Source organism: Camelus dromedarius, chromosome 6 (assembly GCF_036321535.1).
Source record: "Camelus dromedarius isolate mCamDro1 chromosome 6, mCamDro1.pat, whole genome shotgun sequence".
Taxonomy (NCBI): Eukaryota; Metazoa; Chordata; class Mammalia; order Artiodactyla; family Camelidae; genus Camelus; species Camelus dromedarius.
Genome location: NC_087441.1, coordinates 7096898 through 7122582, shown reverse-complemented (window position 1 = coordinate 7122582; position 25685 = coordinate 7096898). Strand labels below are relative to the sequence as shown.

At 47.4% G+C, this 25685-nt stretch overlaps 1 protein-coding gene across 1 annotated transcript; it reads left to right on the top strand.

Annotated features, from left to right (window-relative positions):
* Positions 1-24105: 24105 nt before the first annotated feature.
* On the top strand, positions 24106-25386 carry MAS1 (MAS1 proto-oncogene, G protein-coupled receptor). The gene has a single exon (XM_010993381.3). The coding sequence runs from the start codon at positions 24106-24108 to the stop codon at positions 25081-25083; it is 978 nt and encodes a 325-aa protein (XP_010991683.3). The 3' UTR covers positions 25084-25386.
* The last annotated feature ends 299 nt before the right edge of the window (positions 25387-25685 follow it).

Sequence of the window (25685 nt, the reverse complement as noted above, 5' to 3'; positions counted from 1 at the left end):
GTTGGTGGTTAGGGAGACTGAGAGCCCAGGGCAGCAGGACCGGGAGCCTGTGGTCATGAGGGAGCGAATGAGTCATCCGAGGCTCGGTGGAGGCGGCCGCGGCGACTTGATGGAGCTAATTCTGCCGCACAATTTTAGCATCGTGCAGTTGTTTTTGGCAGCCTGACTGAGGCTGGATTTTTCTGTCCTGAAGATTCTGTGAGCTAGCTTGATGTGCTTTTAATAAATCCCCTTTCTACTGAAATTAGCTGGAGTCTATTTCTGTTGTTTGCAGTTAAGAGCCCTAACTGATATAGGTCCTTTGGCACGCGTGGAGTTTAGGACCAGAAGTGCCTTTAAAGAACCTCCTGTGTAGTTTTAAGTGATGTAGATCAGGCTGTTGATTCCAGAAATGCTCCTGAAAACTAGGTGGAAGGGAGGGTATTGGACATTGATCTATAATGCAGCGCTCTTTTTAAAAAAAAAATGTTGTGTGTGTGAGGAGGAGGTAATTAGGTTTATTTATTTTTAGAGGAGGTACTGGGGATTGAACCCAGGACCTTGTGCATGTAAGCATGCGCTCTGCCACTTGAGCTATACACTCTCCCTCAGTGCTCTTATAAAGGATGTCCTCCAACACTCCAAGTGTCCATCACTGGGTGAATGGACAAATGAAACGTGTTACACACACATTCCATTCTGTACAATAGAATATTATTCAGCCTTTAAAAGGAATGAAGCCCTGACATGTGCTACAACACAGATGACCCTTGAAGACATCATGCTAAGATGGACATTGTGCAGACACCGAAGGACTAATGTTGTGTGATTCCACTTAAATGAGGTCCCTAGAGAAGTCAAATCCACAGAGACAGAATGTAGCAGTGTGGTTGCCAGGGCCTGGGGAAAAGGCTGAATGGAAATCATTGAATGGGCACAGAGTTTCAGTCTGGGAACATGGAAAATGTTCTGGAGGTGATGGTGGTGATGGTTGCACAACAGTGTGTAATAAAAATTACAAAAAAGAAAAAGATGTCCTCTGCAGAGAAGGCTTTGTGTATCAGAGTCTGCCTGGTAGTGAGACTTGAACCCTGCCTCAAATTAGATTCTCCGAGTCCTCAAGTTGGCCCTTAGGCACTGCTGGCAGGAGGTTGTGTGCAGTGCCGTCTTTGTGGGAAGGACGACAGTGGTCCCTCATGTAACTGCTCACTGGGTCCAAGACAGATGCTGGTGGTCTGAGGTGGGGCAGTCTTAGCGAACAATTATTTGCGGTATGGACCGAGCCACAGCCCGGAAGCTGTGCACGCCTCTCCCTGCAGGTCCTGTGTACAGATCACTAAGAGTCGTCCTCAGGAAAGGCTCGAGAAAATTTGGGGCTCAAATTGGTCAGCAGATGTTGGTGCTGGAGGTCTGGTGAGGATTTGTGGTTGAGAGCCCCACCCCCAAAGCCGAGAACACCCTGACACTAGGCAGCTCCAGTGGAAGGAGACGCAGACGGGATGGTTCTGAGCTGAGGGGGTCTGAGCGAGTGGGAAGAGTAAGGCTTTCCTCTCCGGGGCTGCAACATTTTACTGCAAACTAGAGTAGAGGGGGGTGTTGACCCGAGTGCCTCTGAGCCGTGCTCCAGGGTGGTCCTTCCTCCTGATAAAAGTTCATGGTCCACATGACTGTGGACTTCCAGAAGGCACATTCTTGGTCCAAGATGGCGGGATGTGGCAACTCTATTTGAGCTCCTTGGGCCACTTGTCCTGGAAACTCAAGGCCATGAGCCTGGCATGCATTGGTGTGTCTTCCCAGGTCAACTGCCATGCACATGTCAAGTCCTGCCAGGGTCGGAATCACAACATTTCAGGGTGTGGGCCTCCTGCTAGGATCCTCTCACGCTGGGGTGATGCACACAGCATGGACCCAGCTGGGGAAGGGCAGAAGTGCAGAACTGTCCACCAACAATTCCCAAAGAGGTCTCAAGTGGGGAGAATTAATGACACTTCCTAAAGATGATGGGCAGTTGCATGTCCATAATATCCCTGGGAGTGATGCCACAGCCATCTCGTGTTGGAGGACTTGAGGGGAACCCTGGCTGCCCACGTCTGTCTGGAAAGGGTCAAGGCACAGGAAACCTAGTCCAGTGGCAGCTAGTTTCAGGGACAAACACAAGAACTGTGTGAGTAGCTGCTGACATGTCCTGGAGCTCCTCAGACGGGAACAGGCAGTGGATGGGTGCCGGGGTGAGGGCTTGGGAGCTGTTGCAGGGCAGAGTGTTGCTGGGGGACTGGGGTCTGCAGGACAGGAGCAAAAGGGTCCAAAACTGCTGAAGCCCCTCCTTGTCCTGTCCTGGGACAGCTAACTGGCTCTTGTGAGCTGAATTGTGTCCCCACAGATTCACGTGTTGAAGCCCTAGCCCCCAGCACCTCACAAGGTGACTGCATTTGGACACAAGGTCTTTAAAGAGATGATTAAGTTAAAATAAGGCACCAGGTTGGGCCCTAATCCAGAATGACTGGAGTCCCTATAAGGAGAGATTAGGACAGGGACATACAGCAAGACCACGTGAGGACACTGAGAGAAGACGGCCATCTCCAAGCCCAGGGGAGAGGCTTCAGGAGAAACCAACCCTGACAGCAGCTTGACCTCAGACCTCTAGTCTCCAGGACTGTGAGAAAGTAAATTTCTGTTGTCTCGGTCCCCCAGTCTTCCCTAGGAAGTGAATGTGCCCATAAAGTAGAGGAGGCTGAACGAGGACAAGACATCATTGTCCACAGAGGAGACTGCCGCCTGCAGGGAGGGTCCTACCCTTGCCTCAGGAAGTAGTGCATGCAGGCAAGGGGCAGGGCTAACAGCCCTTCGACCGGGGCGAGGGGGTTGGGGGAGCAGGAAAGCCGTCCTACACCCTGGCTTCACTCAGCCCCTTGCTAGTCTGCTTCTGGAGGAAGAGACGGGGACAGAATCCCAACTCTGCTCTTGGAGGAAATCTGGAGTAGGACACAAAAAATTTCTGATATTCCGTCTTCTCAGCGTTGTGCTCTGAAGCTTCCTCCCCAGCCCCCAGCCCTCACTGCTCAGTATAATCACCTATCTCAGTGATGGGGGTGGGGATCAGGAGGCTGCCATTTGCCCGAGAGGGGAAGATCAGGTGTACATTTGCAGAGTGCCTTCCCACTGACAGTGACAGGGTAAATGGTAACAGGCTGGAAGAAGAACTGTGTGGACCAGAGAGTGGGGGCATGTGCTGGGCTGCGGGGGCCACCGGGACGAGACTCAGCTCCGAGGGTCCCTCTCATCCTGTCTGGTCCCTGAGGTCAGCTGTTGTCCATGGCGCAGCAGGGTGCTTGTCCATCTGCACCTAGGACTGCCCAGCTCTGCCACCCCCTAGCTAGGTGAACTGCATTCTGCCCCACAGTCCTCCAGAAGAGAGCGGGACACTTGGACATCTGTGGACTGATGAAAGCGTGCAGGGGAAACCCCGATCCCAGCTTGAGCTGGGCAGAACGGAGCCTGGCTGGGACTGGTCAGTTTACACAGACTGCATGTTTGCTAGTAACAAAGCCATCCACCAACGCCCAGTGGGTAACATGCCTTAATTTCTACCCTCTCACTCTTTCTCTTTTCAGGAAAGGCTCTGATCCTAGAATGCTCCCGTTCTAGAACTTTCTAGAACTTTCACCTCAGGTTACTCCTTTTACAATTCCGGGGTATTGAAACTATTTAAGGGATTGAATGTAATTCAGATTAACGATGAAATTAACCTAGGTTGGGCTTGGCTTGACCTGTATCAATAGGTCTCTGCCCTGAGGGGCAGAAGTGCATGTCCCAGCGGTCACTCACTTTTGCCCTGAGGCCTCCTGCTTTCTCTGTGATGCTCTTCTCTCCTCTCAGCACTTAGGAATCCACTTCCGTACCAGTCCCCCCACCCCCACCCCCCACCTTGGGGCTTGGAGGACGTGTGAAGGCCAGCATCTCTGACTCAGGGATGGTGACCAGAGGTGAGCTAACTCATCCTTGACAGCAGCGCACAGGAGGAACGTTCAGTGGAAAATACTGAAAAGCCCTGAGCTCCTTTGGGCCAGTAGTACAACCTCCTCCTCCAGCACGTTCTGCTAAAGGTGTGAGTTTTGTGGGTGTTTCCCTGGCTGACCCCTGCATGATGACAGATCTGTGAAAATGAGGAAGGAGCAAACATGGAAAGAATGGGTCAAGGACGTGGAGAGCCACACACCGAGTGGGAACTTGACTGTACTTTCCTCTTTACCCAGAATAGTGATTAAAGCTGGGGCAAATTAAGAAGGTTGATGGCCGCCCGTCTCTCTCCCTCTTTGGAGACGGTCCCCACTCTGTCTGTGGAGTGTGTACCTGCTTTTAACCTGAGCACCCAACCCCCACACCTCGTGGCCTCTCTCTTGCCTTTCAACGTATCTCTCCGAATAAATCTACCTTCACTCAAAAAAAAAAAGAAGGTTGATTTTATTTATTTTGCCTAATTTACTCTGTTGTAGGCTGGACGGTTTTGCTTTTGTCCGATACAATTTTCATAACCAAGCACAGGGCAGCTGGGTAGCTCCAAAGCAGCCATGATTGCCAGAAATACTTAACTACTGTTTTCTTGGCTGCAGACTCTGAGTGCCCTCTGTCAGGGCAATGTGTGGACTGTGACTCACCGATGGTGAGGCTGTCGGACGGGCTGTTTTCAGACAACTGCAGCAAAGCTAGTTGGATCCGTTTCCACTTTCGTAACCTGCCACCCGAATCACCCAGCGAGCACATACGAGGCCCCGATAAGGCGTTCTGGTTTTACAGAAGAGTTAGCAAGTCCTTGCCCTCTGAAATGAGGCGGGCAGTCACTACAGAGGTCCACTCATACCCTGAGGAAACAGAAGTCAGCGGCTTGATAGCGTGTTCTGTTTAGAAGGGTTTGCTGGTGTCACCAAACCAAACGTGAATCCGCCCGCCCGCGTGCAGTAAAGCCAACCTCCTGACATCAGGTCGCAGGGAAGGAAAGTGCAGTGTTTACTGCAGGCGCCAAGCAAGGAGTTCACACAGCTAGTGCTCAGAATGCCCGAACTCCCCGATAGGTTTCAGCAAAGCATTTTAAAGGCCGGGTGAGGGAGGGGAGCTGCAGGGCATGTGATCAGCTTGTGCACAGTTGTCTGGTTGATGGTGAGGTAAAGGGGGTGTCGCAGGGGTTAACATCACCCATCCTCAGGCTCCCTAGGCCTGGGGGCTCTGTGCTCATGGTCATCAAGCAGTTAATTTCTTCCCTTTGGTGGGGGTTTAGCGTCTGTAAAACAACTCAGGGAATGCACATTGGATACTATTATCTGGGTCCTTCAGAGAGGAGCTAAAGCAGAGGCTATGGGGGGGTGGTCTGTCCCGGGAAGGCCCCATGGGTGCTGCTCGGTTATGCTAGGTGCTAGTTGTGATCAGCAGAGATGGATCAGCTCAGCCACTATCACCCAGGGCTCCAGGAGTCTCACTCAGTCCTGTGGAACTAGATAATTGTCAAACCCCTGGCCAGGGTTCAGCCGCTCGTGTTCTCAGCACCAGAGGCGGCCACACACAGAAGTGCACATGTGGGAGAAATTAGACTAATGCCCAAGAAACAATGATAAAACAACCAATATTTAAAATTATAGTAGCAGTTTTACACATAATCGATTTATTCAAGTTATTCTTTAACTCAGCCCATCTTAAGTGAGTAGAGCACGGCCTCTGCCTCGAGGAGCTAAGTGTCTGGGGGAAAACAGACACATAAGCAAGTAACGCGAATAACATAACAGAGTAAGTGCTCTTCTGCGCGGGCCCAGAGTCACAGCTGCTCGTAGCAGTCCCGAGGTGTGAGTTTCTGTCATTTGCAGGTAACTTATTTTTTTAGTCTCCTTGAGGAAACTGTAGGGGAAACGTACATTGTTTGCCCAAATCCACAGTTATTGGCAGAAAAAGGACAATGAACACAAGTTTAATGGTGCCTAAATCTGACCTTTCACTAAATTTGTAATTTCAGACATTTTTCTTTAAAGTAGCCACGTGGTGCATTTGCAAAGGCAGGTCCAATATGTGTCTTCAGGCTTCCTGGTGGGAAAAGAAACCCCCCGATCCCACACTATATGGGGTTCTATTGACAGAAATAGATTGGCTGCTGCTCAGAAGAAATTCAGCTCTTCCTGGTGCAGCAATCGCCAAGAGGTGACTCCAGAGGTAGGGTGGGAAGGATGCTAGCCAGTTCCTCCATGAACAGAGTTATCTTTTTATGTCTCTCTCTTTTTTTAATAGAGCCTCTAAATGCTAGCTGATGAATATCTCCAAAGGATAATTTAGAAATTATAGTTTTATGAAGAGCCAAGACAAGGCTGGCCAAGTATGCAGGGCTGAACCCAGGGTAATATTTAGAACATCCAGAGGAATGGATAGACTCCATGTCCCAAGGCAATGCTCCAAAAATACTCTTTCTCACAAGTGGGGTTTTTCATGATGTTTGGACAAGGGAGAGCACGTGCTCTAAGTAAGGGGTCTAGAGAGGAGGGTGTCAGTGTGGCCGCCCAGGTGCTGATTCAGAGGGGATGGAGCCGGCCGTTTACTACCATTAAGGAAACTGCCCGATGCTGTGTGTACACGGGTGACAACCGCGTCACGAATGTTCCCCAGGCACTCGACATTCTACCTGCAAAGGTGCTCATGCTGGGCGGGAAGAGTCTTTCTGGCAAATTCCAAATACCGAGGTGAGGGATTGGGAGGCTCAGGGCTGGAGACCTAGCCTCCCACAGCTGGTTCTGATCTGGGTTTGGGTCCTTCCCAAGGTCTACCGCTTCTCCAGCCTCCTCGCGTAGGTTTGTGTCTCCTGGTGTGGCCCCCGCCGGGGGTTCTGCTCCCCACCGTATTCTCACGTGCCCCTGTCTAGTGGGAGGAAAACAAACGGCAGGGGATGGAAAATGCATTTCTCTTTAAGACTTGCTGTTTAAGAAACGTGCGCTGAAAGTAAAGACCTTCCTTGGGAGAGACCCAACCGATCCCAGCCCGGGAAGGCTAGGAGAGGCAGGGCGAAGATTCCCTCAGGCCGATGGGATTCAGATCAGAGTTCTGTTCTCAGAGTTTTATCTTGGACTTTTATCTGACCAGTGGGATCTGAAGTCCCTTTTGCAGGACTGGAAGGCAGAGGGCGGGGCCAGCCCTGCTCTGCGACCTTGTCAATCAAATGGAGGGGATAAAGCATCACTCATCACTCTAGTCAAGTTTGCAAGTCCACATTTCTAACATACCTGAAGTTGTTCTACCGCCAAATGGTGAACGAAGACAATTGGTCCTAAATGAATTGCCCGGCACTCTGGGGATCTGCTGTCTCCAGCCCTGACTCAGGGGCCAGTCTTCTTCCTATGAGGGTGAGCACTGGCCCCTGGCCCACTCACTGCCCTTGCCTCAGTATGGGCGACCCATGCCCTTGCTATGCTGACGCTCGCAGCTTTCTGACACTCGGTGCTGGGCTTTGGGGAGGCACTTGATGGCTGTCTCCCTATAACAAGGGCTCAACATTTAGAGTAAAGCAGAGTTCCGTCCAAATGAGGAGAACATTCTGGGATGTGACTGGAATCCACTGGGCGTCCCTGGGGTGAACACTGAGCAAAGCCCACGTGGCATTGAGGAGCTTTGGAACTTAAGAGTAAACTCTTGATGGAAGAAAGGAATTCTACCACGTGTGGGTCTACTAGTAGGGTCCACCACCTAACGGGTCTACCACTCGTGGGTTCTCCCACTTATGGGTCCACTGTATGGCCTCCTTGGTTCCTAAGCTTCCTCCTACTTTAACCCCATAAAGCACCCTGCAGTCCTTCTCCACCATGTTTCCCTGTCATTTGATGGGAGAAAGAAGGGTTTCTCTAGGGAACCTGTGGAGGTGAAGCTAGGATTCCTTCCACACTGGACACTTGGGACCATAAACTTCATTTTCCCTGGGCTCCCCTGGCTCCGTTACTGTTTCTTTCTACGTTACTCTTCCTTAAACTCTCCCTGCCTCTCAAGAGGAGGATGATTACTCACAAAGACAAGCCAGACACAGAAATAGCCAACCTATTTGTGGCTTAAATGCAAGCAGTTTTATTTTTGCAGAGAGTGGCTGTATTTTCTCTGAGTAGAAATCATTATCTCCCAACAGCGAGACTCCAGCTCCATCTGCAAGAGTTCCTGCTTTTGTGAGCGGTGCCAATTAGTCACAAAACAATGGGCGCCTTCTCCTGACCACTCAGTCCGGGGGAAGAGAGCCCCAGCTCTTCCAGGCACCCCCCGACTGGCCAGCCCCCCACGCCCACCCCAGATCCTCTCCCCCTACCTGGACCCCATCCGGCCCCTCCAAGCACCACTTCCTGGTGCCTTGTTCCTCATTCACCTTGTAACTGTTACCAGTTTCCAAACTGGGCACCATGTCGTTCCCTGCAGTATGGACAGATGTCTCTGATCTGTTAGGAGCTGAGGAAGGCAAATCAGTGAGGCCCTCTATTCTGTGACGTTGGAGACTTCCTTCCCGTTGGTCCCTCTGCTAGGCGTTTCACAGCCCCCGAAGGGACAGGGTGAAACGTTCATAAGATCTGGACGGTTCCTGAGATTCTGAGAAGCAGCAACCGTGGAGCCGAGGAGCAGAGCCCTCTGCTCTCCTTCACTCCCCTCTCCCTCCCGCTCTCTTCTTCCTGCCCCTGACCTTGACGACTTCTCAGCCAGCCTGCTCCTTCTCTCCTAGCCGTGTCTTCTTCTGCAGGTCTGATGCCCTCTCCACGGAGGGCTCCTTCCTCTCCGCCTGGCCGTTTGCCTTAGACGGCCCGGGCTATCCTCACAGTTTCTGATTATCCTGTGGGAAATGTAAGATCTTCAGGAAGATCACCTTTCCTCCCTTGGAACATCAAAACCAGGTAACCAAAATGCTTGCTGGCTTCCCAGGACTGAGTTCATCCTCTCTTTTGATTTGCCACTCAGCACCTGCCTCCCTGTAGACGCCCCGACCTCAGCTCGCTTTGCCTATGGCTTGAAGGTCTTGTGGGAACTTGCCCCGGTCCCCCCTCTCCTCTTCCCATCGGAGGACGGACCCACAGGTCGGGTTTCCCACTAGAGCCGTTTGGCTCATCTTCCGTCTTGCTGCTTACGAAAACAGTCTGAGGAAGCTTCACATGTGGGTTCCTAAGTCTGCTTTCCCAGAGAATCTGAAATCTGCCTTCTTGCCCTGATTGATTTAATCAGTCCCAGGAGCCCATTACTACACTGACACAATTACCGTGAAGGAATACTTTTGAAAAAAAGAAGAAAGAAATGCTGCTGTGAATGTGGGGAGGGTCGTCACCACAGGGCTTGGTGAGTCCGACCTTCCAGAATCCTCCGGCTTGGCCTTGGCACCTTTACATTGGGTCTGTTGAAAAAGGGAGCAGGGGCAGGGGAAAAAGCTACCTGACTGCCTGGGTGAGAATCTGCAACTAACAGAAACGGCCGCTCCCAGGAATAGTCTTCGAATCAGGCAGAGCATCTGTCGGGACGGTGATGTTCCTCCATCCCTGGGAGCCTGGGTCCTCTCTCTCACCCCCTCCGTGGCATCGCACTTCCACACTCAAGGGGGCATGAGACTCTCCGAGTCCGGGTTGTAGGAAGGGGACGGAGGTGGAATTCCCTAACAAGGTGTCCTCACAGGGCAGGTGTATACCTTCATCTCATTTAACCATCGCGACTTTTGATGGCCACGATTTGCTCCATTTACAGGTGACAAAACTGAGTCTTCCAGAGCTTGGCAGAGATCACTTGGCTAATTACAAGCTGAGTCGGGAATTTGATCTGGGTCTGCCCTTCCGCTCCACACGTGATTTTGCCCTTCCAAGCAGCCTCTCCCTGCGTCATCTCTGTCCTCAGCCCTGGCTGGCCCTAGTTGTTTAAAGGGATCAATCACCTCTAAGTATCACTTGCTCGTTCCCGCTCTGGGTCTGTGTGGAGACTTTCACTCGAGCGTGTCGCTGAGTGATGCCATTTGAAGCGCAGCTTCTGCTGATAAGCGTGGGACCATCTGCTTGGCACAGCTCAAATATTTTCAGCGGTGGGAGAGCAGCGCTGGTTTCTTCAGAGAAGGGAGGCTGCAGCCGTCTTGGAGGCGATGTTGGGACCGGAGACCCTGCCGGCTGGCGGGGCAGCGGTGCCCCTGGATGCGGAGGGCGAGCCCGGCTGCGGCCACCTCTGGCCCTCCCTGAGCGTGTGGAGCTAGTGAGTCTGCACCCCAGCTTTTCATTGTTCAGCCGCCCTTGACAACCAGAGTAAGATTCTCCCTCTTCAAAAAGCTATTGCCTGGGCCACTCTTCCTGTGCCAGTTGTTTTTATAGTGTGTTAGATGTTTGGTGTATGTTGGCAAAAACCCCTGTCTCCTCCTGCCTTCGTTTTGGAAAACTTGCTTCTTCACTGCGTTAACTGGCCCCGACGTTGGTTTTCAACTTCAGGGTTGAAACTTCGGCGCTAACTTTTCCTTTTTGACTCGTGGCAGGGGGCAGGAATCTCAGGATCAATTCTGGGATCAGTGGTGGACTTGGAGGGAGGAGTTCAAGGTTGTTTAACGGGATGTTGTAAATGATAAAGGAGCTGGGGCGTTGCAGGGATCGTGCTTGGTGCCTCTGGGGAGATCACCTGCTTGCGAACAAGCTGGATTGACTTCCCTCGCCTTTCCTCAGCGGGCACCGGCATGAGGACTGGCTTCTGTTGCTTATAATAAAGTCAGGTGTGCAGCCCATGGGGCTCAAGGTACTCTTGAAAGGAATCTTCTGCTCTTTGACGTAAGTGTCTTGGCAATATTTCCCAGGCAGGGTGGGTGGGGGAAACTGGGGAGAGAATGTGCAGGATTGTGTCCGATCGCTATGTAGGCAGCAGTGAGAAGGGGGTGACGAGTCTGGCTCCAGGTGCCTCAGCCTTGGCACCGTGACATTTGGGGCCAGAAGCTCTTTGTTGTGGGAGGCTCCACTGTGCACTGCAGGATGTTTAGCAGCACCCATGGCCTCGGCCAGCTAGATGCCAGTAGCCTCCTCCTCTCAGTGTGACAATCAAAATGCCAAATGTCCCCTAGGAGAGAAAGTCATTCCCCTCCTTTTGAGACGCAAGCTCCGAGTAGATGCTGCTGTTCACTTGGAAGGGGAACAAGGAGTTTCTGCTTCTCTGTGCAGATGGTTCAAGTATTAGGAAGCTGGGAACGAGGCGTTTAAGACCAGGACAATTGTTCCTGCCCAGAACATTGCCATCAGGTCCCATACCTGCCATGGAAATTCCATCTCACAAATGGATTTCTGTTTGTCCAGGTTACTGCGCACGTGGTGGGAAGAATTTGCCCTTTTCTCTGGAGCCGCAGATGTGGAAGTTCCTGCCTAGGGTCAGACCTCTCCTTTTGGTTGCCTAGGAACAAAGCAAGGTTTCAGATGCCTTCCCTGGACCCTCGTTTGGTTGGCTTTTCTCTTTTTTCTTTCCCTCCTTCCCTTCTTTCCTTGCTTTGATGAGTAATGTGGGAGACTGGGAATCCAGGACCATGGCAGGACTGTGGGCATCTGGATGGGAATGTGGAAGGGGATGCCTGCTTCTTAGGTCTCTAGCGAAAACTTCAGCAAGCACATAAGTAGAGCATTTAAAACTCTGCCTTATTTTACTTAGAAAGATGATCCATGTCACTGCAAATGACGTCATTTTATCATCCCTTATGGCTGAGTATTCTTCCACGGTGTAAATGTACCACAGCACTTTATCCAGGCATCTGTCAATGGACATTTAGTTTGTTTCCATAAACTGACCATACTTCAATAAAAAAATTTAAAAAATAAAATAAACATATAATCCCTGGAAAAAAAAACCCTCTGCCTTGTACGTCAATAAAGCTGAACCCCACCCCTCAGCTCTGCCTTCTTTGATCCTTCTTGCTCTTCTGTCAGCTTCAGTGCCCGTCATCTGTTCCTCCCGCTTTCACTGAGAAGTAAATGCAGGGAGTGATTTCAAATAGACCTGCAAGCCCTCATCCCTAAACATCTGTGGAAACCACCAAACTTGTTTTCTCTGCTTGTTGATTTCTGATCTCAGTGTGACATTTCCGTGAGGTTCCTGTTGGCAAAGTGCTTTTCAGTCTCAGGCTTTTCTTATACCTCAGCCTTCTAGAAATACAGTGAACCACGTGCCACACATAGGCGCTGAGGTTCAGAGAAGCTTTGTTTAGGACTCGCATCTAGTAGTCAGTTTGAGTGAAAGCGTGGCTTGGAGACAAAGCAGGCTTAGGCACAGGCAGAATGGACAGTCATCCTGCAGTGTAGTTTGAACAGTGTCAGACCTCTTTCTTCAAACATCTCGTTTGCATTCAGATGTCTTACTGCCTATGATTCTTCTGGTTTTTGTGGGAGGGAGGTGGGTGTTAAGGATACCCTCCTTCATAGTCTGGCTCGCCGTGGCTCTGACGAGGTGATGGAGCCTGAGCAGGGGAGGAGCGTGCACTGGGGGCAGCCCCGCTGGGGTGAGGGAGGTGCTGCTGATGGTGACATGGCAGGGCAGGGAGGGCATGCATGGTGGGGGTGGGGACCCGGGGCCAAGTTCAGAGCTTCTGCTGGGGGAGGACTACGTCCCAGGACAGGAGAGAGTGGCAGTGGTGGCCTGACATGAGGTGAAAGAGCCCATTCAAGTGAGGAGGCCCTTGTGCGGGGGGGGGGGGGGCAGTGGTGGACACGGGAGATTGCTCACCCGCAGGTGGGCTGATCAAATAGGTGAATGCATTGAGGATAACGGGGCCAGGTTTCTTACCAAGAGAAAGGAATTCCAAATATAGAGGGAAGAAAATTAAACTGGGCTCAGTGAGGTTGGTTCAAAATTGGAGATATTGGTATGAAGTCGTTGGTATTCAATATATATGTAGAAAGATACAGAAATATAGATGACAGTGTGTATATGTGTGACTGTACACATATATTAGTATCCAAATATTCCTTAGCTTTGTCCACTGAGAGGGCCTGGGAGCAGTGACACCTCAGTGCAAATAGATACACCCAGCATCCAGACCTTGGCTTCTAAATACCCTCCTCCGCTAATAGGAACCAGGGCTCTTTGAAGAGATGGCTGATTCTAGGAACTGGTGTGGGAAACATACAAGATGAGTAGTGGCTGGTAAAACATCCAGTGTTTTCGTTTGAAAGACTAAAAGTACCAGAAGAAGCTTGCAACAGCAGGGAAGGTCTGATTTCTGTTTAGATCAACTGAGGCTGGTGTGCTGCCACCAGAGGCCCCATCACAGACATCCAGGGCTAGGGAGTGGGTGTAGCTCAGTTATAGAGCACATGCTTAGCATGCATGAGGTCCTGAGTTCAACCCCCAGTACCTCTATTTAATGAAAAGAGATATCTAGGGCTATTTGTTATAGGGTCTGATACTCAGAGAGACGTCTGTGTCAGACTGCAGATCTGGATGCCACCAGTATGCTATAACAGGTGAAATGAGGGGCAGGATGAAGCCACTCGGGGAGAGTTTATAGAGTAAGAAGGAAAGAGGGCCAGGAATGGAGCCTGGTGGCTCAAAGGCAAGAAGAGATCCCAGAAAGGGGACAGAGGAAAAACTAAAAGGAGGCAGGAGGCGAGCCAGAGGGAAGACAGTGTGTCTAGGCAATGGTGTCACCTCCGAGACCATAGTAAGGAGAGACAGAGTAGAAATTGATCACACAATTCGTATTGTGTATGTGGGTTTGGGATGAGAATGAGACCACATCTTACTTACTTTTGGGGGGACTTGTCTAAAAGTGTGATGCGCTGAGTGGACCATCTCACTTTTATTGGGTTTTTTTTTTCCTATTAAAGTACAATTGATTTACAATGCTGTGTTAGTTTCTGGTGTAGAGCAAAGTGATTCAATTATACATATATATTCTTTTTCATTATAGTTTATTTCAAGTTATCAAATATAGTCCCCTATACAGGATGACCTTGTTGTTTATCTGTTCTGTATATAGTACTTTGTATCTGCTAATCCTAAACTCCCAATTTATCTCTTCCCCTCTCTTTCCTCTTTGGTAACCATAATTTTGTTTTCTATGTTGTTGTTGTTGTTTTTGGGTTTTTTTGTGTGGAGGGGGCGGTGGAAGGAATTAGGTTTATTTATTTATTTATTTTTAGAGGAAGTACTGGGGCTTGAACCCAGGACCTCGTGCATGCTAATCATGTACTCTACCACTGAGCTATACCCTTCCCCTTATGTTGTTTTTTTAATATAAGTGTTTGTTGATAGTGGTGATGACTATAGTTGCTCCATATCGCAGAAAAAAATGGAATGAGAAGAAACTGAAAACAGCTCATCCCCATCTGTTTTTATTGTTGTTCAGTGTGTGGCATTGGGTAGACGGTGCTTTAATAAATAAAAATCTATCCTCTAATAAATAACAACATTCTTTGATAAACAAAGAGTCCATCCCTTGAGGATTTTAATAAAAATCATTACTAACAATCAAATTGATTGTGATAATCCATTCTGGTGACATGAATGTCATTGTTAAATGTCCCCAAAGGTCTGCTACCCACATGCGTGGGTAAGTGAACTTCATGCATAGATAAACTATTGACAAAAGACTAGGGCAAGGAGTTGAAATAGTGCCCACTTGGAGGTGGGCAATCTAGGCTCTGGTTCCATCTTCGATGCTAGCTAAATATGTAATCTTGAACTAGTTATAAGGTAGCTTCCTCACTTGTAAAATAAAGTGTGGTTTGCAGTATCTACATGATTCCTTCAACTTGTAAACCTCAATGATCAACAGAGTACAGGCAGCCTTGTAACAGTAAGAAAGTGTTATTAAGAAAATGACAAGCTATATCCAGTTTCCAGGGGAAAGAATTGATAACATATATGACAAAGTATTATATGTACAAAGAATTCTTCTAATTCAATAAAAGAAGTGGGCAAAGAACATGAAAAAATAATCTGTTGAAGAAATTCAAGTGACCATTAACATGAAAAAATATTTAAATTCATTAGTGAGCAAATGAATGCAGATTAAAACAAAGTTCCTTTTTAATCACTTATCAGAGTTGGGAATTTTAAGAAAGGGAGATGTTGTGGGGCCAAAAGGGTATATCTGCTGTGGGAAAAAAAGCATTCATATACTGCTGAGGTCAGTAGAATTGGTACAGACTTTGAAAGATAACTTGTTAAAATGTTTTAAAAGCTTGAAAAATATTTCCCCCCTTTGATCCAACAATTCCACCTTTAGAAATATGTCCTAGGGAGATGATTAGAGATGTGCACAAAATTTGCATCCAAGAAAGTTCATTACACTGCTTTGCTGTTCTGAAAAATAATGGTGAAAAATCAGAAGCAACTGGTATGTTCAAAGTTAGAGGATTATTAAAAATAAGTTATGGTGCATCCAAATAGTGACAATTAAAGTCATGTTTTTTTTTAAGGGTCAACTGAAATAAAATGTACAACCTAAAAGTTGAGAGTTATGTTTTATGCATCGGACTTCCTGAGGGCTTGAGCCTGGGACACAGCCTCTCAGATCGCTCTAAGAGACTGTTCCACCCAGGCAAGGGAGAAGCCAGGATATATAGGAATTTTTGCAGCAAAGACCAGGTAGTCAGAACATAACAGATTACTGTTAATTTAAAAAAAACAGAGTCTCAAGTTAAGGAATTTAGTGCTTTTCTATGTATGGGAAGGTGCAAAGGTCTGGGCTCACTAAAATCATTCCTTTGATGTGCACCTAGCTGTCTAGGGCCAGTGTCCTGTCCTTTCCATCCTGAGTTCTCTCAAGGGGCACCACTGTGGGCGGCTGCAGAGGCCGGGCTGCCTGCTTGTCTGCATCCTGAGTTCCCTCCACTCACTGTAGCGGGTGGTGAAGGTAATGGCTGATAACTTGATGGCCGCAGAAATCTTTATTTACTTATATGACTGGCAATATTTTTCATTCACAAAAGTATATGCTGATGGGGAGGGGGAGGGTATAGCTCAAGTGGTAGAGCACATGCTTAGCATGCACGAGGCCCTGGGTTCAATCCCCAGTACCTCCTCTAAAAATAAACACATAAACTTAATTACTGCCCCCCAAAACACACACACACAAAAATTCAAACATTTAAAAAAGCATGATACACTTTTTAAAAAAACTATATGCTGACAGAGAAAATGTTTGCAATATGGTATTCAGTATCATACTGTCCTATTGAAAAAAAAAAAGCAGGCAACCACAACAGATTATAAATTGCAATTTCAAATTTGAAAGAGAGTGTGTGTGAGATGTAGAAACAAGACTAAAAGGAAATATCCCAAAATGTTAAATCAGGTTAATTTTGAGTAGTGGTTTTATGTGTGAATTTTTTCCCTGCTGAATTTTCCAAATTCTCCTCAATGAACACCAGTGGAAAGATGCTTTGGATCCGGAAGTCCTACGCAATGGCGTTTTCACCCTCCATCTTGCGGCTTTCTCCGTAGGACTTGCAGGGAATGAGAGGGAAGAGGGGCTGGAAGATGCTTCTGTGATGTTGCCAATAGCGCTTCCTGTCTGATGCCACCGCTACCGGACTTACATCTGTTCTCAAGCGCGTGGTGGGGCTTCCTGTGCCATGTTGCTGTGTTACCGACCACATCGGGGGCTCAGAGGGCTGTTAGGATGCAGTCTTCTTCCACTGCAGAGAGCCACTGCTGGGTAAATGTGCGTAAATGCAACTATGACTGCTGTCTAGGAACGGGGCTGCGTGAAAATGGAGCCTGTGGTACCAGAACTGGGTCAGCACAGAGACAAGTTACCCACAGTGATTAATCCTGCTGTGCAATTACTTCCCCTCGTCTTCACTGCTTTCAGAGCGCGATTGTTTGCCCGCTAGCAGCAATCACCCTTCTAACTCTCCTTATCCTTCCCAACCTGGAACATCCTAGTCATCCACCTACAGAGATGCACAGCATGCAAATGGCCAAGGGGCTGGAGGAAGAAAGGGTTTGCAGGGTGGTGAGCAGGTAGGACCAGCTGTGTTCAAGCCTCTTCTTGCATCTGCTATTTCATTTGAGGGACTGAAATTCCCTTTGGTCTGGTAAGGCTGGGAATGTGATTTTTAGCAATGTATTTGTTTAAATACAACCACACTATAACAAATCAATTTCGATGGCTATTGTTAGTTTTTAATGAGCCTTAGTTTTAATGGGATTTTTACTTGCTTTCTAACCGCATCGTGATCAAAATCTGCCCAAGTATGCAATTTATGAGTTATGCTAACCATTCAAGGACTTTTTATTAACTGTGATGGCCTAGGCTCAAGATGGTGGTTTTCTTTCACCGGCAACCAGGGTGCATTCTCAGGACCACTGTGATGGCTTTGTTTCTTGGAATTATTCAGTAAGTATTTATTGAATAGCTATGCCAAGTGCTGGCGATCCAGACATGTATAATAAAGTTTTGTCTTGGAGGAGGCTGCGGTTTAATGGGAGAGAGATCATTTTAACTGCATAAAGAGGAATCCCATGGCTATGGAGGTAATTAATGAATAACACTGGAGTGGTGAAGGGGGTGTTAGAAAAGGAAGGGATGGCAGTGTGAGAATGTGGGAAGGATAGATTGGTGTAGGGAGCAAGGAGAAAAAGAAATGAGACTGATCCTAAGACTGATCTAGGCCAGGCACATGGGAATAGAAGAGGAGAATGTGATCTTAGGTGACTTCTGCATTTGAAATTTATGATCAGGCAAGTGCACAGTAATGAATAATGTTCTAAAGGTCTCATATGTGTGTCCATTATTCTTTGTTTTATGAGATTCTGCTTATTAAAAGATGTAGCCCTCTGGGAGCAGAGAACGCACCGGCGAGGGTGCCTGGAACCCAGCCTCTGGGCTGGCCTCCCCGGGCTTCACCGTCTGTGCACGACGAAGCAAATTCCTTGTTTTCTTGCTCTCCCAGCCGCCGCCCTGATCTCAGTCATTAGCAGTTTATCTACACAGTCTCATCAGATGGAAAGCTCAGGCCACCGACTCCTCCATCCCTCTCCCCCTTCATGGGAATGGGGGCCTGCCCAGTCTTCTCTGAAATGTCTCTGGAATCCATTCTTTCCTTCAGCCATTACTATTTCAACAACCCCCTACTGGCTTCTTTGCTCCATCCGTTTCCACCCAGCTGGTAGACTGTGACCAGGGTCAACTTTCTAAAATGCAGTTGAGGTCTCATCCACCCCAGCCCTGCATTGAAACTGTTAATGGTTCCCTAGTGCAAACAGTAGTGCTTTTCAAATGGTGACCCATGACCCATCTGCCCCAGAATCCCCTGGGCTATGAAAATTCAGATTCCAGGGCACCAACCCAGGCTTCCTGAAACAGTGGGGCCCTGGAATTTGCATTTTTAATAAGCCACCCCACACAATTTTTAAGCATTAATGTCAGATAAGCATAACCTATAAACTAAGTTTGATATTTAAAGAAGCGTCATAACCAGCCTTCATGCTTCAGTCTAGACGTTCATTTCTTTGTAAAGTCATTCTTCCTCCCAGGGTCCACGAGACTCCTCAAACTCCACCATCAAAATATGCGGCCTCTTGCCTCCATGCCTCTGCCCGTCTTTTCTCTTTTCTCAAAATACCTTTCTTTCCCTTCCTCAGCTAACAAACTCCTACTAACCTGTCAAGGCCCAGCCCTCTAAAGCCTTCTTCGAAACCCTGGGACAGTGCCTCCTGATGCGTGCTCACCCAGATGCACTCACAGCCTCCTTTATCCCACTTCTCATACTGAATTTGATTTAGTTCTGTCTGTCTCGCCTGCAAAAGTGGGCAGAGGACCGTGTCTTATTTATTTCTGTATCTTTAACTCTTACAGTGATTGAAACCTACATGTTCGTTGAAAAATGGGGGGAAAAAAGATGATCTATCTAAAGAAAATTAATTTGGTTACTTGGGTTTATCTGCAATAGAAAAATAGAATTTGGTCTTATGGGTTGGAACTCATTTCCTAATGGATTTTTATGAGAAGTACATGAGAGTTCTCGCTCTCTCTTTTTTTTTTTTCTGACCTATTTATTTTCCTGTTTCAATTTTATTAGGTAGAATTATTACAGTTTGACTGGACATTATATTGCATGTAAATACATATAAACAGTATATTGCTTTTTTTTTAGTTTACGTATATGTACTGATCATTGTTTCTGAGAACAGATTAGAGCTTTAGCTTTTTAAACTTACATAGTTACCGAGGGAATAAAACCAATTACAAAATAAGAATCAACAGAATGCAGTTCTCTCACCTGGAATGAGAAGCCAGAAGCCAGAAGCTGAATGATGCTGTGACCTGTGAGGGATTCCAGGATGTGAACCTGAGGCAGAAAGATGTTCTTGTCTCTTTTCTTAAAAATTCTGATTAGGTCCTGCTTGTACATTTCTGGTCTTTGATTTAGGTTTTTTATTTAAAAAATGGAAACATTTGGCTTCCTTGTATAAGCTATTTTTGGTTTTGTGGTGGCCCTAGATCTGAGCCTTTCAATATGGTAGCCACCAGCCACACGTGGCCGATGTACACGTGAACTGCGGCAGGTATGCAGGGAGATGTGCTGTGAGAGTAAAATACATGCTGGCTTTGAAGGCTTAATGTGGAAAAGAGAATGTAAAGTAGCTTATTAATTTTGTTATATTGATTACACATTGGAATGATATTTTGAACACATTGGGATTTATTTAACATTGGGTTAAATAAAATATGTTATTAAAATTCATTTCACATGCTTCCTTTTAGTTTTTTTGTGTGTGGCTACCAGAAAACCTTAAATGACACATATGGCTCACCTCATATTTCTATTGCACACCGCTGATCTAGCCCTTTCCTACCCTCTACCATTTTTGTATTTCAGATTATTCTTTTTGCTTCTTCTTTCCCCCTAAAACATCACCACCACCATCACCATCACCATCACCAACAATAACAAAACACCCAGCTCTGAAGGGCATGCCATTCAACTCTATCACCTGCCAACCTTGCCATGACTGTCTACAGACCCCTGGGTCACTCTCCCAAATTTGTGGAAGATTTTAGCACCTGACTCACAGCCAGTTTTTTCTTTTTTTCAAAATTATATTCCTGCATCCCAACACCATTTCCCAGTGGTTTCAATGTCCGTGTGGATAATTCTTCCAACACCCTGGCTCTGGGTCCTGATCTCACCTCAGGTGGTCTTGTCCTAAGCTCTCCCTCGGTCGTTCATTCCCAGGGTCGTGCTCTGCACGGATCAATACCAGTAACCCCCAAACCACAGCACCGCAATCTCAGTGTCAAGCATCCCATTCTTCAGCTTCCACCTCCTGTCTTCTAGTTCTCTGCCTTGAGTCCCCGGACCTCAGCACTCAGTTCTCTGACACCACTGGGGTCTAGGACGGATGGCTTCTATTTCCTGTTCACTGTCACCACCTCTCTCCTGGCCTCACTGTTCTCTGAGCCTGTTGAATTCCGTACTCCATTCCCTTCCATGTGCTTCCATTTCATTGGCCCCTGCTTTCCACTGCACCAGTCCAACAGAACCCCAGTCTTGGTTAAATCCAACTCTCCTCTTTCCCCACACTCACCCCTGGACAGCTGAGTCACAGCTGGAGAAGAGCGCATGCCACACTGAATTCTCTCTATAAATCTGTGAGCACTAGTCCAGGCGGGCTCTAAGGTTTGCCGGGCAACCTTGCTCCTTGTATGTTTCCCCAGTCCTTTTCCTCTTTCACTTGATTATTTCACACCTTGCCCTCTCTCCTTAAACCTTGAACAGCTCCTCACACTTAGCTGATGACCTTGCTCCTGACTTTGCTGAAAAAAGAGATACCGTGCATTCAGAAGAGAACTTCTTCCAACTTCCAGCACTCCATCACTCTACCCACCTAGCTGCATCTGAAACCACACACTCTGCCTGCCCTCCTGTTTCCATGTATAAATTATGCTGCTCGCTAAGGCCAGCAACTCCACTGAGTTCTAGACCCCAACATCCTGAAGCATCAGTTGTTTTCTTTCTTATCATCTTGTCCATACTCCCTTAACCCCATAGCCCTTTCCAGTTACTGCTCCCTTTCTGCTCCTCTTTGCATTCAAGTTCCTCAAGAGGGTGGTCTATATCCCTGTCTCCCCCCCACCCTCTCTGGGATCCACCTGATTCATCAGGCTTTCACGGTCTCCACTCTAGGTAAACTGCCCTTATCCAGGTCAGCAATGACTCTGCTCTAATGGTCCATTTCCAGTTCTCATCGAACTTGAACTTACAGTAGAGGTCAGCACAGTTGATCATACGCCCTTCACCTTGAAACACTGTCTTTGGTTCTTGCTTCCTAGACACCCTGCTCCCTTGCCTGTCTCCTACCTCTCTGTCAATCTGTCTCACTTTCTTTTTCTTCCTTCTCCTCATTCTCCAACCTCTACACTTTGCAGTGCCCCGGCGCTCAGTCCTGGGACCTCTTCTCTTTTATGATTCCCCCTATTTTCATAGGCAATCTTGTCTAGCCTCATGATTTTGCATTTCACCTGTTTGCATTCAGCCTACATCTATCCCCCCAGCTCCCAGCACACTCTGAGATAGTTTGGCTGTTGCATGAGCTTCCCAAGCTCCATGTGCCCCTTCCAAACCCCCTCCACCTGTGCGCTGTCTTTTCAACCAATGGCTAAAAACGTATTCTCTTTTTCTACAATACCTCATGTCTCATCTGTTAGCAATTCAAATTGCATTCAGGATCCAGCCATGTCTTACCATCACGTCTCCACAGCTGTTCTCTGGTCCAGCCATGGTCCACGCTTTACTTTTCTCTGCTGTACTTGTTATAATCTGACATCTTTTTGTTTATTGTTGTTATTGTTTATTGGTTATCGACGGCCTCCCCACTGAAATAAAAACTCCAAGAGGTTGGTGCTTTCTCTGTTTCATTCACTGCTGTATCCCAGTACCCGAAGCTGGCACTGAATAAATATTTGATGGATGAACTTGGGGAACATGGCTGGCTTACCCACAAACTTCTAACAAAGCCTGGTCTGTACAGCAGCTCTTTGGTCAGCCATGCCATGGTACTATGAATTCTGGTCCTTGTGTTGGGTGGGTGAGGGTCTTTGGTCTAATTATGAAATGAAAGGAGAATCTGTTCCATTAAAAATAATTTCCAGGACCTCATCAGAACAGCTGAGGGAAGCGTTAGTGGGGAGAGGGGTATCCAGACAGTGAAGGCAGGGACTTCTGTAGGTTCCTGGATGACATCACTGGGAGGCAAATACCCTTTTCATCAGCACATCTGCTGGTCCAGGTTTCAGGCACAGGTGCACTGAGATCCAAACTCGGAGCCTTGCCAATGCTGGGGATCTGCTGAGTCAACCCTGGAAGCATCTAATACCATCAGAGACAGTCAAGCTCCACAAAATATCACATCTAGGTACTGTGCTGCCTCAGGTGAGCTCACGAGGAAAAGGCAGGTATCTACTAATTAACTTCCCAAAGGTTGATTATTTTGCTCATGTAGGGCCTTGGTCTTCAAGGACCAAAAAAGCAAAGAACAATACTTTACTACTACAAGCAAGAAAGCAAGAAAGCAAGGAAAGAAGGAAGGAAGGAAGGAAGAAAGAAAGAAAGAAAGAAAGGGAAAGCAAGCCAAGGACAGCACAAGCTGGAACAAAGGAGATGACCTCTGGATGCCCCCCTTCCCCTTGGCCGGTGGTGGAAGTGGTTAATGTATGTTCCTTACGTGACAGGAAGAGGGTGGGGGCCGTGTATATGTTTATTTTGCAATTCCTAAAGTGTGAGGGAAAGCTTCTGGTGCTTTTTGCTTTGCAGTCTCAAATATTCAGCACTTTTATTGGTTTCGGGTTAGCGCTTTGTGTAATGTCTGTCGGTTCTGTTTTCTTGCACGGTCTGGCCTCTGGAGTGCTGGACTCGAATGCATCTTGTTGAAGCGCGCCACCTGCTACTTTGTGCGGCAGACCTAGTCTGAGCAGGGGCCTGGCGCCATCGCAGATGTTGAGACTACGTGAAATACATGCCTTCAAATCGTTTACACTTTTGAAATTATTGGTACTCTGCTGAACGTGTATTTTTCTAGCTACTCCCTCTCAATCACCCATCGCTTATGACATTTTATGCATTAAAAAGTGACAATAGCGTTGCCCAAGCATGTATTTTGTCATCACATTTTATTTTTTATTTTTATCTTTAAAATCTTATTTTTATTGAAGTATAGTTGATTTACAGTGTTGTATTAGTTTCAGGTATACAGCAAAGTGATTCAGTCATACATATACATATATATTTTTTTCTTTTTCAGATTCTTTTCCATTATCAGCTGTTACAAGATAGATATTGAGTATAGTTCCCTGTGCTACACAGTAGGTCCTTGTTGTTTATCTACTTTATATACAGTAGTGTGAATATGTTAATCCCAAACTCCTAATTTATCCCTTCCCCCAACCCTTTTGGTAACCATAAGTTTGTTTTGTATGTCTGTGAGTCTATTTCCAGTTTGTAAATAAGTTCATTTCACATATAAGTGATATAGTTGTCTTTCTATGTCTGACTTACTTCACTTAGTATGATAATCTCTAGGTCCATCCATGTTGTTGCAACTGGCATTATTTCATTCTTTTTTAGGGCTGAGTAGTATTCCACTGTATACATATACCATAACTTCTTTATCCAGTCATCCATTGATGGACATTTGGGTTATTTCATGTCTTGGCTATTGTAAATAGTGCTACTATGAATATTAGAGTGCATGTCATTACATTTTAATGTGATTAACCTGGTCCCTCAAGCCAGGAGATGAAGGCACAGAAGATACAATGATTTTCAAAATGCCATTCAAAAAGCTCAGGCCAGACAAGAAATGGACACCAGGAATTCTGACTCTCTTGTTTTGCCAGATCCCCTTTGGCACCTAACAACTAGCGAGTCACGTTACAGAATTAAAGTCTACTTGGGGGAGACGGAGCATCAAAAAAGGTCATTAAATCAGTTCTCCGTCTTGGTGAAAGGTCTAGTTTTATCTTCATTAGAAAGAGAGTTGTACACTGTAGTAAACATTTTTTTTGGATAATGTGAAGGTTACAAGCTATAGCTGAAATCTCCCTTTTACTGCAAGTCATCAGCTTTCATGTTTTGTTTTGTTCTTTGCTTCTTTACAGAAAACTACCTGAAGAGCCCGGGCTGAGGCCTCCTCATGGATGAGACAAACGGGACATCATTTATTGCTGAAGATTCTGTGAATGCCTCCGCCAGCAGGAACACCTCCGCTGGGGACCAGCGTCGGGAAATCCCAGTTTTGCACTGGGTGATCATGACCGTTTCCCCGCTGGGCTTTGTTGAGAATGGGATTCTCCTCTGGTTCCTCTGCTTCCGGATGAGAAGAAACCCCTTCACCGTCTACATCACCCACTTGTCTGTTGCAGACATCTCGTTACTCTCTTGCATTTTTATTCTGACTGTTGACTATGCTTTAGATTACGAGCTCTCTTCCGGCTACTACTACACCATTGTCACGTTATCAGTGACATTTCTCTTTGGCTACAACATGGGCCTCTATCTGCTGACAGCCATTAGTGTGGAGAGGTGCCTATCCGTCCTGTACCCCATCTGGTACCGATGTCATCGCCCCAAGCACCAGTCAGCCTTCGTCTGTGCCCTCCTGTGGGCACTTTCTTGCTTGGTGACCACCATGGAGTATGTCCTGTGCATTGACAGCGAAGGGCAGACCCACTCTCGAAGCGACTGCAGGGCAGTGATCATCTTCATTGCTGTCCTGAGCTTCCTGGTCTTCACTCCCCTCATGGTGGTGTCCAGCGCCATCCTGGTGGTGAAGATCCAGAAGAAGTCGTGGGCGTCCCATTCCTCGAAGCTGTACCTGGTCATCACGGTTACCATTGTCGTGTTCTTCATCTTCGCCATGCCCATGAGGCTCCTCTACCTGCTCTACTACGAGTACTGGTCGACCTTCAGAAACTTGCACCACGTCTCTCTCCTCTTCTCTACCATCAACAGCAGCGCCAACCCATTCATTTACTTCTTCGTGGGCAGCAGCAGGAAGAAGCGGTTCAAGGAGTCCTTAAAAGTGGTTCTGACCAGAGCTTTCAAAGATGAGATGCAACCCAGGCGCGTGGAAGACACCACCTTCACCCCTGCAACCGAGACCGTCGTCTGATGGGGGAGGGAGATTGTGGACAAAAACGGTGGGATGCTGGCGAGCTGCAGTGTGTGCTTGGAATGAAGGCACCGGAAGTATCTCCTAAACATGATACAGAAGGACGCCCCGTCCCATGCGCAGGAGACGCGAATTAAGGCTGAGATTGCGTTCTTGTGCTGTACCTTCTGGAAATGCCTAAATACGTGTCGGACCTCTATCCTTTCCGCACCTTCCAAAAAACTCCTTCTGTTCCTTCTCAGGTCTTCTGGCAGCGTCTCCTCATGAACTATCAACATTACGCCAACAGGAAGGTTGACAGATGTGCACAGGAAAAGGCAAAAGTATTTGATAGACCTTGAGAAGGCAGAGCCACGAGCAGGAAGAACGTGGGTTTTGGAGTCAGGTTGACTCTGTCTTTGCTGCTTCTGTGACCTCAGGTTTAACCCGCAGGGTCTCATTTCCTCACCTACAAAATGTCACAGTAATAGTCCCAGGCTTGCGGGAGGGTGAAATGGGAAACAGGTAAGGGAAGCATCTGGCACAAGTCAGTGTTAAGAAACCATCAGTCTCTCTGACTCCTTTAAGTGGAAGAAGAAATACGTATTTCCATTTTGTAAAGT